General features: G+C 51.7%; 1 protein-coding gene across 1 annotated transcript; it reads left to right on the forward strand.

Moving 5' to 3' along the window:
- Positions 1 to 11379: 11379 nt before the first annotated feature.
- Positions 11380 to 17173, forward strand: KCNS2 (potassium voltage-gated channel modifier subfamily S member 2). Its single transcript, XM_001094800.5, has 2 exons — positions 11380 to 11503; positions 12116 to 17173. Exon 2 carries the CDS (start codon positions 12158 to 12160, stop codon positions 13589 to 13591), a length of 1434 nt encoding a protein of 477 aa, XP_001094800.1. The 5' UTR covers positions 11380 to 11503; positions 12116 to 12157; the 3' UTR covers positions 13592 to 17173.
- The last annotated feature ends 526 nt before the right edge of the window (positions 17174 to 17699 follow it).

The raw sequence follows: 17699 nt of genomic DNA on the forward strand, positions 1-17699 counted from the left end.
GCATTATTTGTTCATCAGGGTAAGAGAGACTCTGCCATAGGAGACAGCCAGTCCCCCTCAAATCTCAGTGATGTGACCCAGCTGAATGCACAAAGTCTGCTTCAGGCCCCAGAGACTCCAGGGCACTTGTACTCCATGGGGTAGCTCAGAGATCCAGGCTGCTTTGACCTTGGGGCACCATCATGTCAACATGTGCTTCCACAGCAGAGGGAGAAAACACTGGAGCCTCTCACATGAGCTGGGCCATTCAATGCTCTGGCCTATATGCAGCTTGTCACCTCAAGTTACAGCTCATTGACTGGAGCAAGCCACATGGGTCCTCCAAACTTAAGAGGGGCCAGGGAAATGTTACCCTTCCATATCCAAGAGGGGACTGAGAGCTGGATTTGGACAAGCAAGATGCACTAGAAGACTCTACTTTTGACATCTTTTATTTTGGTTTCTTAATATTTATACCTTAAACTTCTGGGAAGTCCAAATTTTTCTCCAAAATAATCTTGTGTTTGAAATTTTTTTTTTTTTTGCTAAGTGATTTGGACCTTTTCTTTCTAGCCCCAGCTAATTAGAATGATTGTAATGTAAGGAAACAAGTTCCTTTAACATAAACAAGAGCAAGGGAAATTAGAACCCGAAGAGAGGACCGCTCCTTCTCTCAGGAGACATGCTTAGCCGGGCAGGCCTGGGAGGACAGTGCAGGTGGGAGAGGGCCAGGAGAGGAGGTGCTTCTAGCATTGTGTTCCCCACCTCTCCTCTTTCCAAATCACAGAGCTTTCTACCACGATAAAAATACCTAGAGCCTCCGTCATTTTAGCAAGATTTAATTAAACTGCCCTAAATTAGAAAATCTAGTCATTGTTTGCATTCCTAGATGCCTATGTTTAGTTGAGTCACACGTAAGCAGAGAAATGAAAAATTAGCTTAATTTTTTGGCTGCAGGGAAGGGTGTGAATTGGCTTTTTGTCACTCGTGGGGAACATCTTGTGTCTTCCCTCAGCTGGGTTTCTCTGATGGGATTGCTTCTTCCCACCCTCCTGAAGGTCTCTAAGGACAAACTGCAGCTTGGCTCTGTCCTGGGGGAATCCTCCAGAGCCCACAGACAGACCAGCCAGATGGCAGAATCCAGGGGACTCCTCCTGAGAACAGCTGTGACCCTTCCAGGCTTCTGAGTAACTGACAGCTGCTCCCAAGTGGGCCTAGAATGGAAAGGGGGGCTTCTCACATGTGGGCTCAGAGCAGAGCTGAGTGCTGGGGAGGTATTCAGGAACCTCCTGTCTTGAAAAAATGACTCAGGGAAACTTCCAGAAACCCAGGGGTGGGGGAGTGGAAGGCTGTAGAGTAGCAGTGGATGCAATGTTTAAGAACACAGTTTTGGCCGGGCGCGGTGGCTCACGCCTGTAATCCCAGCACTTTGGGAGGCCAAGGTGGGCAGATCATGAGGTCAGGAGTTTGAGACCAGCCTGGCCAGCGTGGTGAAACCCTGTCTCTACTAAAAATACAAAAAATTAGCTAGATGTGGTGGCAAACTACAGGTACTCAGGAGGCTGAGGCAGGAGAATTGCTTGAACCTGGGAGGCAGAGGTTGCAGTGAGCCGAGATGGCACCACTGCATTCCAACCTGGGTGACGGAGTGAGACTGTCTCAATAAATAAATAAATAAATAAATTAAATAAATAAACAAACAAACAAACACAGTTTCTGGAGCCACCCTGTTTTGCCTTGAATCCTGGCTCTATTATTGGTGAGTTGTGTAACCGTGAACATGGTACTCAACCTTTCTGTGCCTGTTTCCCCCTCAGATCATCCTAGCACATGCCCCACCGTGTTGTTGTGATGATTAACCTAGTTACTAGATGTTAATCCTTATAACAGTGCCTTTCTTATACCAAGTGCCCAATAAATGCTAGCTTTTGTTATTATTACAAAGAGGCCCTCCCAGCCAAGCATCTGCCTATCTCTGGGAACTTCCACTTGCTTTCCTGTGGTAGCACCCCAGGCATTCTCCTTCCAGAATGCCTCACTGTTCAAGTAGTGGAGAGCTTTTAATTTAATTTAATTAATTAATTTTTTAAGAGACAGTGTCTCACTCTGTTGCCCAGGCTGGAGTGCAGTGGTGTAATTGTAGCTCACTGTAGCCTTGAACTCCTGGGCTTAAGCAATCGATCCTCCTGCCTCAGCCTCTCCAGTAGCTGGGACTACAGGTGTGCACCACCATCCCCAGCTAATTAAAAGAAAATTTTTTTGTAGAGATGGGGGTCTCATTATGTTGCCCAGGCTGGTCTTAAATTCCTGGTCTCAAGTGATTTTCCGACCTTGGCCTCCCAAAGTGCTAGGATTACAGGCATGAGCCACTGTATCCAGCCTTGATTTTATTTTGGTCCAGAAAACTGATCACTTTGATGGACCAATCTTCAGGCAATGCCTGATCTGTGGGTAGGGAGAGCTACAAGCAGCGTGGTATCTCAGAAGCTATCCAGGGTTTGGGTCCAGCAACAAAGCTGTCATGGGGAACAGCCTAAAGCTGGAGAATCTTTCAGAAAACCCAGAGCCAACTCAGGCCCTGGGAGTAACCATGGAAACAGGAGCCCACAGAGGCATGCAGGGTGTGGGATAGGTACGTGGGTGGATGGATGGATGGATCGATGGGCGGCGGATGGGTAGGTGGGTGGGCAGGTGTCACTTTCACAGCAGAAGGGCGAGGGCTGGGGCAGCAGCTGTGAGCACCTCTGAGCTGAAGGAGGTTTGGGAGCTTGGAATGTGTCCTAGGGTGGACAGCTGGGCATGATAAAGACAAACAGACCAGGACAGAAAGGGATCTTACCCTGAGAGATTTCTCACAACTTCCCAGCCTAGGAAAGGAGTAGAGGTCACTGGAGGAGGAATGGGGTGGGTTTTTGGAGCAGGGTTCTTGAGCTTCCACTCCACGTCTAGGTGAATTCTGCCTCATCTAGACCCTTGCATGTTATGGCTCCCCCTGCCTTCTCCCTCCCATCTATACCAGCCAGGCTTTTCCAAGCCCTCTGTGCTCCACTCTGCCACAACCTGCAGACAAAGACATGCAGTCAGTGCATTTAGAGCAGTAACCTCCCACCAGCCTTGGTGCCTGCATGGTGTTGTGTGCAGCATTGTGCCGGGACTGCAGCACCCTGCCACCAACTGCATGTATGTCCTGGCTCAGTAGCTTCCAAGTCTGGCTTCTGGCCCCAAGACTCTGTGATCTGGCCAGGCATGGTGGCTTACGCCTGAAATCCCAGCACTTTGGGGGTGCCAAGGCAGGAGGATCACTTGAGGCCAGGAGTTCGAGATCAGCCTGGCCAACATGGTGAAACCCCGTCTCTACTAAAAATAAGAAAATTAGCCAGGCGTGGTGGTGGACACCTGCAAGCCCACCTATTCTGGAAGCTGAGGCAGGAGAATCACTTGAACCCAGGAGGTGGAGGTTGCAATGAGCCGAGAGCACGCCACTGCACTCTAGCATGGGCAACAGAGTGAAACTCCATCTCAAAAAAAAAAAAAAAAAAAAAAGAGAGAGAGAGAGAGTCTGTGATCTACCTAAAATCCCTCAGTACATTCTTCTGCCCAAACTGCTCCAGCTTCAGTGGAAACCTGGAATGGCACCCTCCTTCTAAAATGCAGTGCAGTAAGTTCACAGTGGAAGACGTTGTTCTGAGAAAAGGAAAACAAAGTCCTGTTGAAGGTTAAGAGAACATTTCTCAGTGCCAGCCAGGACTCTTAGAGAGCCTGGGCATCCTGGGCTGCATCCTGGACCTGGAGTGAGGTCCTTCCAGCCAAGGATAGCAATGGGGACTTTCCTGTGTCCCCTGTCTCCACCTTGGGAGAAATGGATGCAGGCTGTCTACCCGCTTCTGCTCATCCATCGGCAGCAGAGAATGCCAGAGACTCCAGTTTCTGTGATCTGCTTCTTCCTATAATCTCGACACCCTGTGATTTTGTATGATTGAGCTCTGGCCAGGAAATGTGCAGAGGTGAAGCCTGCCACTTTCAGACTTGGCCTTGAAAACATCTTTGTGTCATTGTCCATGCTCTGTCTCTTCCCTTATCTCCCAGCTTGATACAGAGGATGCCAGGAAAGGATTCTGGGGCCCTGGGAGCTGGCAGAGCTCTAGATGGAAGGATCCTGATCCTGGAATCACCATGTGGGGAAGACACTTTCCAAACACCCAGCTGGACCATAACACAAGCAAGAAATCACTGGTTTCCAGTTGTCCCCCCTTGTCTGAGGTTCTACTTTCTTTAGTCTCATGTACCTGAAGTCTGAAAGTATTTGATGAAAAATTGTGGACGTAATTCATAAGTGTTAAATTGTGTGCTTTTCTGAGTAGCTTGGTGAAATCTCTTGCTGTCCCATCCAGGACAGCAATCCTCTCTTTGTCTGCCAAATCCATGCTGCAGGTTCTCCCCACCCCTTAGTCACTTAACAGCCACGCTGGTTATCAGATCAATTGTCTCAGGGCCACGGTGATGTCCAAGTCACCCTTATTGTAATAATGGCCCTCAAGCACAAGAGTGGTGACATTGACATATTGTTATAATTGTTCGATTGTATTATTCGTTATTGTTCATCTCTTACTGTGCCTAATTTACGAATTAAACTTTATCATAAGTATGTATGTGTAGAAAAAAATATCTAGGATTGGCACTATCTGCAGTTTCAGGCACCCATTGGGGTACTTGGAATGTATCCCCTGCAGATAAAGGGGGGACTGCTGTATTATGTTAAGTCCCTGGGATTTGGGGGTTGTCTGTTACAGCAATTAGCCTACCCTAATTGGTCCTGCACCTACTTGAGATAGTTAAGAGGGCAGATTTGGATACCAGAGAGACATGTTTGAGTCTAAACACCCCACTTAATGGGCATCATTAAATGAGGTAATAATAGTACCCAAGTGAGGGCAAGAGGCCAGCAGAGAGCTTAGCACAGGGCCAACACATCACAAGCACTCGGTAATTGGCACTCGTCATTTCTAACATTTTAAGCACTTGCTATGTGTCAGGTCTTGGTATATAGCTCTTTAATGCCTCTTTTAATCCTCACAGTAATCTTATGAGTGTGGGACTCTCATAGGTTTCAAGATGAGGAAAATGAGGCATAGAGAGAGTAAATGTTTCACCCAAGGATTCCTGGCTAAGGGCAGGACTGGGACAGCTAGCTTCAGGGTGCGGGGCTGGCTCTTCATTTTCTCTGCCATCTTCATCTTCCTTGCTCACCTGCTGTGGTGGGTGGTGGTTGAGGCTCCTCTACTCCCTGAATGCACTGGAGGGTCTCAGGGTGAATTGTTCTGATCCAGGCATCCCACTGGGCCCAGAGGGTAGGCCCAGTGAGAGGGGCTGGGGGCTTCAGTTCAGCTGTCAGCCTCCCAGGGAAAGTTCAGGAGAGGAGAGACAGCTGACTGCAGAGGATATGCCTGAGGCCGAGGGAGAGGGAGCTTCTGGGTCTCTGGGCCTCAACCTCTGCACAGTGGGCTTCAGGAGGACCTAGGGTAGAGGGGAAAGGTGGCCAGACCCCTGAGGCTGAGAAGGGCCCTGGAGGGAGGTGGTTACCCCTACCTTTGCAGCTATGTTGTCCTCTTGTTCATTTCCCTTGTGGTGATTCTAAGTTTAAATTTTATCATACCTCTGTTAATTATTCCAACCTTGGGCCAGGCGCAGTGGCTCATGCTTATAATCCCAGCACTTTGGGAGGCTGAGATAGGTGGATCACTTTAAAGGTCAGGAGTTTGAGACCAGGCTACCATGGTGAAATCTCATCTCTACTAAAAATACAAAACTTAGCCAGGCATGGTGGCAGGTGCCTATAGTCCCAGCTACTTGGGAGGCTGAGGTGGGAGAATTGCTTGAACCCAGGAGGCAGAGGTTGCAGTGAGCTGAGATCGTGCCACTGCACTCCAGCCTGGGTGACAGAAAAATACCCTGTCTCAAAAATAAATAAATAAATAAAAAATAAATTATTCCAGTCTTGTCTCAGGATGTCCTGAGGAATTCAGCGAAGGTCCCCCAAAGGAGCAGTGCCTAGTGGAGCCAGTGAAGATCCCTCCAAGGATAAGGAACTTGGAGCAGAAGGCATCAGAGGAGGGAAATTGAGGGCTCCCATCCCACAGGTGCAGGCCCTGTGCAGGCCAGATGTGGAGGATCTGGGCCCCTTTTCATTAAAGGACTCTTACAGGAGCCCTTCAGACGCAACCACACCCTTCTCTCCCTCATCGTTGGCCTCCAGGGAGCACACAGGGATGGAAGGGCTGTAGTCAAACGAGGGAGTGGTCTCTGAGGATAAAGCCAAATGGCCCAGGCAAGGACTCACCCGTAAAACAAATTCAGTCTAGCATCCAGGAACAATGCAAAAGCCATATAAACATTTACTATTGCCTCCTGAGAGAACACTTCATGAAGAATTGCATTTGTAACGTGCAGTAAAACTTCTAAAATCCTTTGTTCTCCAATTTTCCTCCCAATCCCTCCCCTCCCCCACTCCAACTTCACTGGGTCCTAGATCCGGCTTCCTTCATTCCGGGGTCTCCCTCTCCTGCCTCCCTCATCTCCAGGCCTGCCTCCATCCCCAGCAGCGCCCCTGCGCCCTTGCTCCTGTAAAGCTACCCAGACAGGCTGGCTATCTCCCTTGTCCTCTGTCCCCATTTCCACCATCAACATCAAAATGGCTCAGGAGGGGATCCTCTTCCAAGGAGGAAGAGAAATTGTGACTGTTCCTAATCATAAATTGTCTCCAAGGTAAATAATTCTGGGAGAAGCAGGCACAGGAAACCGGCTAGGAATCTGGCATGGAGGGAGACGACCACAAAGGCACTCAGTTCTCACAGTGCTCCCACCACAGGCAGGCCCTGCCCTAAGAGCTGGAGCAGTGGGTGGGTGTCTGCCAAACTGAGTGAGATGCAGCCCCCTCCCTGAGACTGACCGTCGGGCTGCAGACTCATGGACACACAGCTCTCGATCCACATCCCCAAGGTCAGGCTGCTCAGGGGCTCAACCTTGGATCTACCCTGGAATTGCTTAGGAGCTTAAGAAATGCTGATTTTTCCTCACCAGAGACTCTGATCTAATTAGCCTGGTGTGAGGCCCAAGGCATCTAGGAGCATTGGCTAAATTAAAAGCTCCCTAGGTGATTTGAATGTGCAGCTAGGGCTGAGATCTACTAAGCTGATCAGTTGCTCAGGAGAGCACCCCAGAGCCTGGGGGCTCCAGCCACAGCTCCAGGCACAATGACCCCCCTGCCCATCCAGTTCCCTTTGATGCATCAGGAGGAAGGAGTTGGGGCCAAGACTCTGGCTGGCACAGAATAACTTAAGATAGCAGCTGGGGTCTCATTCATTCATCATCCAATCATGTATTCAATAACTATTTAATATACGTATTGTGAAGGCAACAAGAGAAATGGACCAAGGGCTCCAGTTTAGACTGGGGAGTCAGGCCTCTTTGAGGAGGTGATATTTAAATCACCTGAGTGGCAAGAAGGGGCCTGCCCTGTGAACCACCATGCCAAGCAGGGAGTGCGGAAGTGCAGAGGCCCTGCACAGGGAGCAAAGCGGGTATGCAGCTGGAGCACAGCTGGTGGAGAAGAGAGCAGTGAGCCGAAGTCTGGGAGGTGGGCAGAGTGTATCGTAGGGGGTCTTGGAGCTGTGGTTAGGAGGTGGTTTTCATTCTCAGTGCAATGGGAAGTCCCTGGAAGCTTTTCAGGAGGGAATGACACGACCTGGTTTGTGTTTTTAAAAGACATTCTGGCTGCTGTGGGGAGGATGGCTGGTGGGGAGCAGGATGGACACAAGTGAACTGTCCAGTCCTTCAGGGTAGAAGGCACCCCTGTGCTGAGACCCCAGGGGGAAGGTCAAGGACCCAGTTCTTCCTCACAGTGGGGAATGTAGGTCAGGCAGCTCCCTCAGCCAAGCTGCCAGTGCAGCCCCCTCGCCTGTCAGGGGGAGAAAAGCTGTCTGAGATGTGTGGGCTCAGCTGAGAGATCAGCATTGGCAGTGAAGGCAGAGATAACAGTCGACCAGGTGCAAGGATCTGGGCCACCGACTAAGGTCTCTTCATCCTCCTTCCCAGGGTGCCTCTCCCTGCACCCCTGTAGCCCCTCACCATCTTCCCAGCAGGCTGGGCCAGCCCAGAGGCAGGCCTCAATCTGTGCCTGGAGCAGGTGGCTGTATTTTAAGATCAGGGCTCAAACCTCTAAATAAACCATAAATAAAGCCAGCTTACCCAGTATAGAAGGAGGGAGACGGCTCCATTTCTTTTCAGCACAGTGGCTGGGAAATAAACAAGTGGCTCTGCCTGTCACATACACTTACCCTCTGCAAAGGCATCTGTCATACCCACAGAGCTTCTGCCTCAGCCTTTCCAAGAAATAACTGATGTGCCCCACATTGGGCTTCTCCCTGCAGGCTCCAAGTTCACTTTGCCATTCAAGGAAAGGTGAGCATGGGGCTTGCCCCTGACCCCAGCCTCACAGGAAGAGCTATCAAAGGGCAGGCTTAGACACAGGGCCCCAGTGTAGCTGGAAGCATGTTGGCACAGCTCTCTCAGCTGGGGAAGGGGACAAGAGGAAAGGAGAGAGGGAGGAAGGTAGGAGGTCAGGTGGTTGGCAGGAGCAGGGGCAGAGCTGAGAGGGGCAAGGAGTGGCCTCTGTTAGAGAGATGGGAGGATGAGAGCCTCAGGGGCCCAGGCAGAGACTGGTGTGCAGGTAGGGTGGCCGTGGGTGTGGGAGAAACAAAGAAACAGAAGGCAGAGGGCTCTCTCTCCATGGGTGAAATCTCCCACGACCACAGAGGATGAAGGAGCAAGAACAACAGACAGGAACAGAAGGAAGCGGGCAGATACATGAAGCAGGGGAGGGAGGAAAGCCCCGGAGGAATCAAACTCAAGTATGTGTAGAAGGAAGGACCCTCAAAATGCAGCAGGAAAAGGTGATGTATGCATTGAGCTAAACCAGAAGAGCCAGGAGCCAAGGCCAAGGGAACGGGAGCGGCTGGGAATGGTGACATGTGGCACACACAGATATGTGGCAGTGAAGCAGAAGGGGGCTGTGAGCTCTGGAGGGGCCAGAAGGCAGGCAGCTCGTAGTGAAAGGATAGGGGTAAGAGCTAGAGAGAGCCACAGGGCCCATGAAGACTGTGCCCCAGGTACTGCTGCTCAGGCCCCTGCAGCAGGGACACCTTGCAGCCACCATCACCCCCAAGTTGTGGGAGAGGGGATTGGAAAAGGTTGAAAGAGGCAATGACACAGGGATTACACATGCATTGAAGCACACACCCCCTCAGCAAGGGCAGCACTCTCTCCACAGCACCCCCATGGGGATGAAGGAGATCCAGGGGCTCCCAGACTGCAGCCAGATGCACGGGAGCCACAGACCTCCAATGATGGACACAGCAGACCTAGATGAGGTTGCTCTCCACAACACAGACCCTGAGAGAAAGGGAGATGAAGACAAGGACAACCAAGATCAGATTTTTCTCCCTCTCCCTCTCTCTCACACACACACATACACTCTCACACACGCAAACACACTGGGAAATAAAGGGTGGCTTGTATGTGTTTGGGGGTAGGGCAGACGGGAGGGCTGGTTTCCTCTTTTAGGGACCTGAAGAAAAGTTTCCCAAAGCCCGGGGAAAGGTCAAACACAAGAAAGAGGAAGTGTGTGTGGCCCTCACTACCCTACTTTCCCTCCCATGTGGCTGCCTCAGCCTACACACACATTTGCAGAGGCCTGCAGGGGCATGGGTGTGAAACCCTCTCAGCAGGCAACACACTGCATTCACACCCACACACATGTCCAGAAGCCAGTGGCTGGCACAGGGATGGGTCAGACTTGGATGCAGGAGCTCCCATACGAAGCCAGATTAAGGGTCCTCTCCAGGTCCACCAAGAAGGTCCCAAGTCCTCCAGGGCTACACAGAGCACCTCTCCAGCTGGGACGGCATTGCCAGAATTGCCTAAAGAAAGAATGTGCTTCCCACTGTGGCTGTGGTGTTTGCACCATGAGTCCAGAGCCACCTTGCAAGGGCATTCCCAGGACTTCTGACGGAGACATGTAGACGCTAGCTCCCTGCTAAGCTCGCACACCCACGGTGCCCCAGTTTTGCAAGTGGACACCACAGAGAAAGACCAAAGGGAGGGGGCTGCCCAGGGACTGGGTCCATTTCTCAGCTCAGCCCAGTAGGCAGGGCCTTAAGGACAATCCTAGGAGACCAAGAGCTCAGATCTGGGCCACAAGTCTTCTTGGGAATGGGGACGCAGATCCTGAGCACATCTACCAGTCCCCACTCCAGCTCGAACCCCCCAGTCCCCACTGTTGGCACGCACATCGGTCTCAACGTATTCCACACACATAAGTCCGTCACAGTCCCAAGAATACTACACTGTACACAGCACACTGTACACACAACACACGGTTCCCCATGCCACACACCGCGCTGACACACGTCCCAGGGCTCCCCTGTGCCGACGCATCTTCCCATCCGACAGAGGACCCATTTTAATGAATGCGGTACACACAGTGAAAAGTCCTGCTGTCCTCAGCCTATACACACACACAGCGCCCTGCAGTCCCGCACAGCCCGCATACCACACCGGCCTGGACACAAACGGTGCCCACACAGAGCTCCCGACCAGAACTCAGCGACTCCTGCCCCCGCTGTGCGGCCTGCGCTACCGTCCCCCGCGTACTAAGCCGAGCTCCACCTCAGACTTCCCGGCCCCCTGTTTTCTCCTCCAGCTCCTTTTCCCCAACAACCCCACCCCCGGTCTTCGGGAAACTTTTCTTCAGGTCCCTAAAAGGGGAAACCTGGAGTTCCTCCGGTCCCGCCCTGTCCCCGGACACGCGCAAGCCGCCCTTTATTTCCCAGCCCGGCTCCCGCCAGACCCAGCGGGTAAAGGTCACCGTGGGCAGCCCCCTGCCTGCGCCCTGGGGGTGGTGATAATAACAGCTGTCACCGGGGGATGGGCGGGGGGGAGGGAGGGGTGTCGGCCCCGCGCCGAGCCGGGGGCGCAAGGTGGTCGCGGTGACGCGCCGGGGAAGCGCAGAGAAGCAGCGGCGGCGGCGGCTGCGCCTTCCGAGCCCGGGGCGGCGGCCGAGGCGCGCGGAGCTGTCCGTTCAGCACCACCGCGCCGCGCCCAACGCAGGGCCCGCGCCCGGTCACACCCGCTCTGCTCCCGCCCGGGTTCACGGGGCGCCTGCGGCGCGGGCTCCTGCTTCTTTCGGCGGGTGACGGGCGCGCGGATCCGGAGAAGGGGCTCCGCGAGCGGCGGGACCACGCAGCCACCTGTGAGCCTTCCGCAGCTGCGGGCGGCGGCGGCTTGCCCGGCCCGAGACGGGAGGAGAAGCTCGGCGGCCCCCGCCCGCCGGCCCGCCGGGCGCACACTCGGGCGCACACACTCGCATCCGCGCACGCACCGCCAGCAGGCAGCGGCCACCGCCGCGATGCTCGCCCGCGGGTCGGGGAAGTTTCCCGCCGGCCTCGGCCGCGGGCGCCCGTGCTCCCAGGTAAGCGCTTCCAGAACGCGCAGGGCGAGCCCGGGCAGCCCCGCCGGGTGAGGCGCAGCGCACGCGGCCCTGGGGCATAGCGCCAGGCGGGTGGTGAGACCTGGGCCGGGGACGCGGGGGCTGCAGGCTTGGGAGCTGGACCCAGGGGAGGCCGGGCCGCCCCGCTCTTTCCCCGGCCCGGGTTTCCAGACTCCAGCGCATCCGCCCCAACCTCCCAAAGCTACGCGCCCCCCATGTCGGCCCCGCTCTGCCCGTGCGTATTTCAGCTCTGGTCCCTCCTGTCTGCGGCGAGCGGGCGGGGGCGTCTCCCGGGCCTGCCCATGGACAAGGTCAGCACGCAGCCCCCTGGGCGCTCAGAGCCGCGGGGACGCGACGCTGCACGCGCAAAGCGCCAACCGAGACCCCCGGGGTGGAGCCGTGCTAATAGAAACATACCTACCCCCAGCCTTTCCTGGGAGGGGGCCAGACCCCTCAAACTCTTGCCCCAGCCCAGTGCCCTTCAGCACCCAAGACCCACCTAGGAGGCTTGGGCCCGCCAGAAATGGGTAGGGAGAGGGGGCGATGGGCCGGGGCGCACGGCCCTCTTGCCGATGCTGTTCCCTCCGCTTCCAGGTGTAGCGCCCCCGCGCGGCGCGGGCGGCCGGTGCCTCCAGCATGACCGGCCAGAGCCTGTGGGACGTGTCGGAGGCCAACGTCGAGGACGGGGAGATCCGCATCAACGTGGGCGGCTTCAAGAGGAGGCTGCGCTCGCACACGCTGCTGCGCTTTCCCGAGACGCGCCTGGGCCGCCTGCTGCTCTGCCACTCGCGCGAGGCCATTCTGGAGCTCTGTGATGACTACGACGACGTCCAGCGGGAGTTCTACTTTGACCGCAACCCTGAGCTCTTCCCCTACGTGCTGCATTTCTATCACACCGGCAAGCTTCACGTCATGGCTGAGCTGTGCGTATTCTCCTTCAGCCAGGAGATCGAGTACTGGGGCATCAACGAGTTCTTCATTGACTCCTGCTGCAGCTACAGCTACCATGGTCGCAAAGTGGAGCCCGAGCAGGAGAAGTGGGACGAGCAGAGTGACCAGGAGAGCACCACGTCTTCCTTCGATGAGATCCTTGCCTTCTACAACGACGCCTCCAAGTTCGATGGGCAGCCCCTTGGCAACTTCCGCAGGCAGCTGTGGCTGGCCCTGGACAACCCTGGCTACTCAGTGCTGAGCAGGGTCTTCAGCATCCTGTCCATTCTGGTGGTGATGGGGTCCATCATCACCATGTGCCTCAATAGCCTGCCTGACTTCCAAATCCCTGATAGCCAGGGCAACCCTGGCGAGGACCCTAGGTTCGAAATCGTGGAGCACTTTGGCATCGCCTGGTTCACATTTGAGCTGGTGGCCAGGTTTGCTGTGGCCCCTGACTTCCTCAAGTTCTTCAAGAATGCCCTAAACCTTATTGACCTCATGTCCATCGTCCCCTTTTACATAACTCTAGTGGTGAACCTGGTGGTGGAGAGCACACCTACCTTAGCCAACTTGGGCAGGGTGGCCCAGGTCCTGAGGCTGATGCGGATCTTCCGCATCTTAAAGCTGGCCAGGCACTCCACGGGCCTCCGCTCCCTGGGGGCCACTTTGAAATACAGCTACAAAGAAGTAGGGCTGCTCTTGCTCTACCTCTCCGTCGGAATTTCCATCTTCTCCGTGGTGGCCTACACCATTGAAAAGGAGGAGAACGAGGGCCTGGCCACCATCCCCGCCTGCTGGTGGTGGGCTACTGTCAGTATGACCACAGTAGGGTACGGGGATGTGGTCCCAGGGACCACGGCAGGGAAGCTGACTGCCTCTGCCTGCATCTTGGCAGGCATCCTCGTGGTGGTCCTGCCCATCACCTTGATCTTCAATAAGTTCTCCCACTTTTACCGGCGCCAAAAGCAACTTGAGAGTGCCATGCGCAGCTGTGACTTTGGAGATGGAATGAAGGAGGTCCCTTCAGTCAATTTAAGGGACTATTATGCCCATAAAGTTAAATCCCTCATGGCAAGCCTGACGAACATGAGCAGGAGCTCACCAAGTGAACTCAGTTTAAATGATTCACTACATTAGCTGGGAGGACTTGTCACCCTCCACCCCACATTGCTGAGCTGCCTCTTGTGCCTCTGGCACAGCCAGGCACCTTATGGTTATGGTGTAAGGAGTATGCCCAGCCCCTGAGGGGAGAGATGCATGGGATATGCACCCAGGTTTCTTTTGCAGTATTTAGAATCGTTTTTAGAGGGTGGTGTGTCTGACACCATGCCTTTGCACCTTTCCATGAAATGACACTCACTGGTCTTTGCATCGTGGGCATAAAATGTTCACCTTTTTGCCAGATGAGTACACCCAGAATGCTAATTTTTCTGTTCATCGTGTACGCTATTCTAGTGCTTGTGGCCCAGTACTGTCTATGAGTTGTTGTGCTCCTGTTTCTGAGGTTGTCGTGTGAGTTCTGTACAAAAAGCCCCCACAAGTCTGTCCACTGGAAATGCATCTATGAGGTCAGCAAGGATATCATGAGATTTTTGCTCACAGTCATGTGAAAACAAAATCTCAGCTCTTTATTCATTACTTTCATTTAGTTTTAATACCAAAACAAAGAGAATGCAAAGTTAAGCACACTTGACCAATGCAAGTCTTAAGTTGTTTTTATAAATGATCTGTAGTTCCGTGGCTTGCATGGGTGCACCTATCATCTTTAGAACGATGTACACTGATGTTCATCTCATAAATGTCACTCTTTAGAGAATGTTAGTTAAACATGTAGCGAAGATCGAATTTTTTCTCCAAGGACAGATGCGTTAGGGAGAGGGGCTTCAGCTAAATAGTCGAGACCCTAGGGTGCTTAAAGCCAAGTCAGTGCACGCTGAGCCCCTTGGTTCATGGTCAAACCTCCGTGTTTGCTAGGGTGACTGTAGAGACATGTATTTCTGGATGAGGTTTCTGATCTAGACCATTTGACCAAACTTTGCTGCGTCTAAGATATTAGCATGTTTTTGAAATATTTATTTTTTAAGATGTTTAGGAGTAAGGTTGTGTTGTCTTCCTCAACTAAAAGGAAGTTTACTGTTGTATCGTCTCCCTGAGGTGAACGTTGTTGAGTTGCTAGCAAGGGCAGTAGCTTACTTTTGTTGCCTGCTCTGAAAGCTCATCAAATGAGAGCCCTTTTATTTCTAAGCAGAATTTACTCAAATAATTTTGCTTCTAAGATATCGTATGTTGTATATATGTTATGTTTTCCCTGGAGTTCCTGCCATGACATGGAAACCTGGTGGTATGGAAGCATGTACTCAAAATATAGATGTGCATGAAGGTGGTGTGGCTTACCCAGGATGGAAATGCTGCAGTTCTTACTTGCATTCCAACTGCCTTTCATTGAGGGTGAGTGGGTAGAGGCCAGGAGAAAGGAAAGAGTTGTAAAATAAAAAAACTGCTAGTTCATAAAATGTCATAAAAATTGTAAACTTGAAAAGCTTAATGCTATTCAAAAGACTTTCGAACTTCTAAACTTGCATTGAAGGGAGATGACTGTTTTCTCCTCCAAAATTCTCCTGCCCCTCTTGTTCAGTTAACCAGCACATAACATTGTGATGGGGAACCTGGGTTCCTCTATAAGATAATTCTTCTCCATCATCTTTAAGGTAATCTGATGGTTTTCCAGGGGGCTTTCATTATTGTTCCATCTTTGAAAAGGCAATAGAACCCAGGGGTCTGAGCATGGAGCTATCCAGGCTTTTCATCCAAAGGTTGGGACTCTTCTTAAGAGGTCCTTTTGTGTTTCAGTTGATTGAAGATGATGCTTACCTCGTGGAGGCGTGGCAAGGGTCTTCTCAGAAGGCTTTGTGTTCTTGTAGTTGTCATGGCTACTACAGTGTGGGTGATTGATTGAATGAATTCACTAGCCGCTTGTGTCCTGGAGCCCCCAGTTCAAATCTTTCCATCAGACTGGAGGCTCATGGGAGGCTGGGGGTGGCTGTCTCCTAGTGTCTACATCCATGTCTCTGAAGCATCAGGAAAAGTGAGATGACTTAGAGGCAATGGGGCACTGAATCAGAGGAGCAGGGCTATTTTTCAGAATTTGCACATGGAACACTTAGCTTGGGCTGATGCTTCCAGCCCTGGAAGGCATAACATTTACAGAATCATCCCCAGCTGCACTGAAGGCAGGTGGTGGTACAGACTTAAGAGGACCGTTCAGTTTGCCAAGGCTGATGGTATTGGGTCACTGAGCCTGGTATCCACGGCCACTGACCAGGAAACTTATGCAAAGTGGAAACAAGGAAGGAGGCAGAATAACTCAGTCACTCTCATGAGGTTTTTCTAAACAAGAAGGCTTACCACCAAAAAAGAGGTACCCTAGTGGTTACCCTTTGCAGATGTGAAAGCTGGAAAACTTGACTTTTCTTTTTGGTAATGACTTGCATTTATCTGGTGCCTTTCATTGGAGGAATCCCAAAGTGCTTTAGAGACTATCTTTTTAACATCTCTTGTACATACATATATACTTACATATATACTTATATAATATTATCTTGCCCACCTGGACCTTTAATCACTTCTGAGCATGAGAATGTCCCAATAGCATTGAGTTTTTCAAGTGGTGGTTTTAGATAAGTGGGAGAGAGAACAACCCGGCTGGCTTGAACCATGGAGCTAATTCCCACAAGGGATGTAGACTGACTGGTGACCCAGAGAGAAATAATCTTCCTCTTCCCTAAAGTCTCACTAAGATGTGAAGTTTACAGGTGCTCTCCACTGGGTCTTCGATTGACCTTGTTAGGTAACATCTAACCAGCAGGTTTTTTTAGTCCCTGAAGCTTACCAGGGAGGGTCAGGTTAATTTTCTGCATTGCTCTTGGAGCAAAGGCTAAAAATATGAGGTGACATCTTTGGCAACCAGGCTGTCAGACTGACCTGTAAACCTCCTTTAGGGGGACAGAGTAGAAACTGGAGATGACTTGTTTCCAGCTGTGAGCTTGAGAGAAGCGTCACTCCCAACATTTGAAGGTTATTGCTTTCAATACCATTGGGACAAATATATGGGCCAGGCTTTGATATCTGTGATGCGCATTTTGGAAGTGCTGGGTTGGGAAGTGACACATGTCTGTTGCACAAATGCATATTGGTTATAGGATTGTGTTTTCTGCCAAACCCCCACATTTCTTGGGTTTGCGAGTGAGGAAGGGCATGTTGTAATGCCGAGCTGATTTGTAGCTCGTAAGGTAGTAATTGGTATTTAACATTTGGATTTGTTATTTCTACTTATCTTAGCACTCAGATAATTGAACTACCTGCTAATTCTTGCCTCATTTCAAAGAAAATAAGTTGTTATGCACTTTGGGATAGTGGTGATCTGTACAGGCTGTGTGTTAGCTACTTGAAGGCTTAACTGGTATTTCTTGTATGTTTTAACAGCATGACTTCTTACAGAGTTGTAATTTTTAAAATTGAGGACGCCGTATTTGAGATGTCAGTTTTAACACTCATTAACACACTACTGTGCAAGCATTGATGCAGGCTGCACGGAACCGTTATGTCTGATTGTTGCACTTTCATCTCTGTGCCTGGATTCGGGAATGGGCAGTAATACTGACACACCCAGGACTCCAGCCTCAAAAAGTGTGCAGATTAAATAGATGAAAATTATTTGCACCTCTTGGAGGCACTTCAATTACATATGCAGTAGCAAACAAGGAGGGCATTTAAAGTTGGGGACCAGATTTCCTGAGAAAGCCTGTTTGTTTTTGTTTTTGTTTTTGTTTTGCAGTTTGCAGTTTGGGGGAAGGGGAAGCTGTTGTTTATTCTTTGTAAAGGCGGGGTCCTGCTTTTCTAGGATCTTGAGCCACTGGCCTCCTTTGTAGAAGGAATGGTCATGTACTCTTGTAACTCTTGTGAAACAGACACCCCTGCAGGATTTTCCTCCCGCATGCTTTCCTGCTCAGCACCTCTGTCAGCCTGCCCTGCCAGCCCCACCCTGTTCCAAAGTGCCACTCTCCCTGCTGCTGAAGTAGCTCCCTCATAGTAAATTGGGTAACCCTGAGTGTCCTGGCTGGTTGGGCATGAACACTGCTGGGGGATACATACAGACACTTCTTGGCACACTTAAAATAGACTGAGAGTATAAGCCGGTCCAAAGGCCATGCTGAATCAGTAGGAAGGCCACTGGGCAGACGGTTCT

Source organism: Macaca mulatta, chromosome 8, assembly GCF_049350105.2.
Source record: "Macaca mulatta isolate MMU2019108-1 chromosome 8, T2T-MMU8v2.0, whole genome shotgun sequence".
NCBI lineage: Eukaryota > Metazoa > Chordata > Mammalia > Primates > Cercopithecidae > Macaca > Macaca mulatta.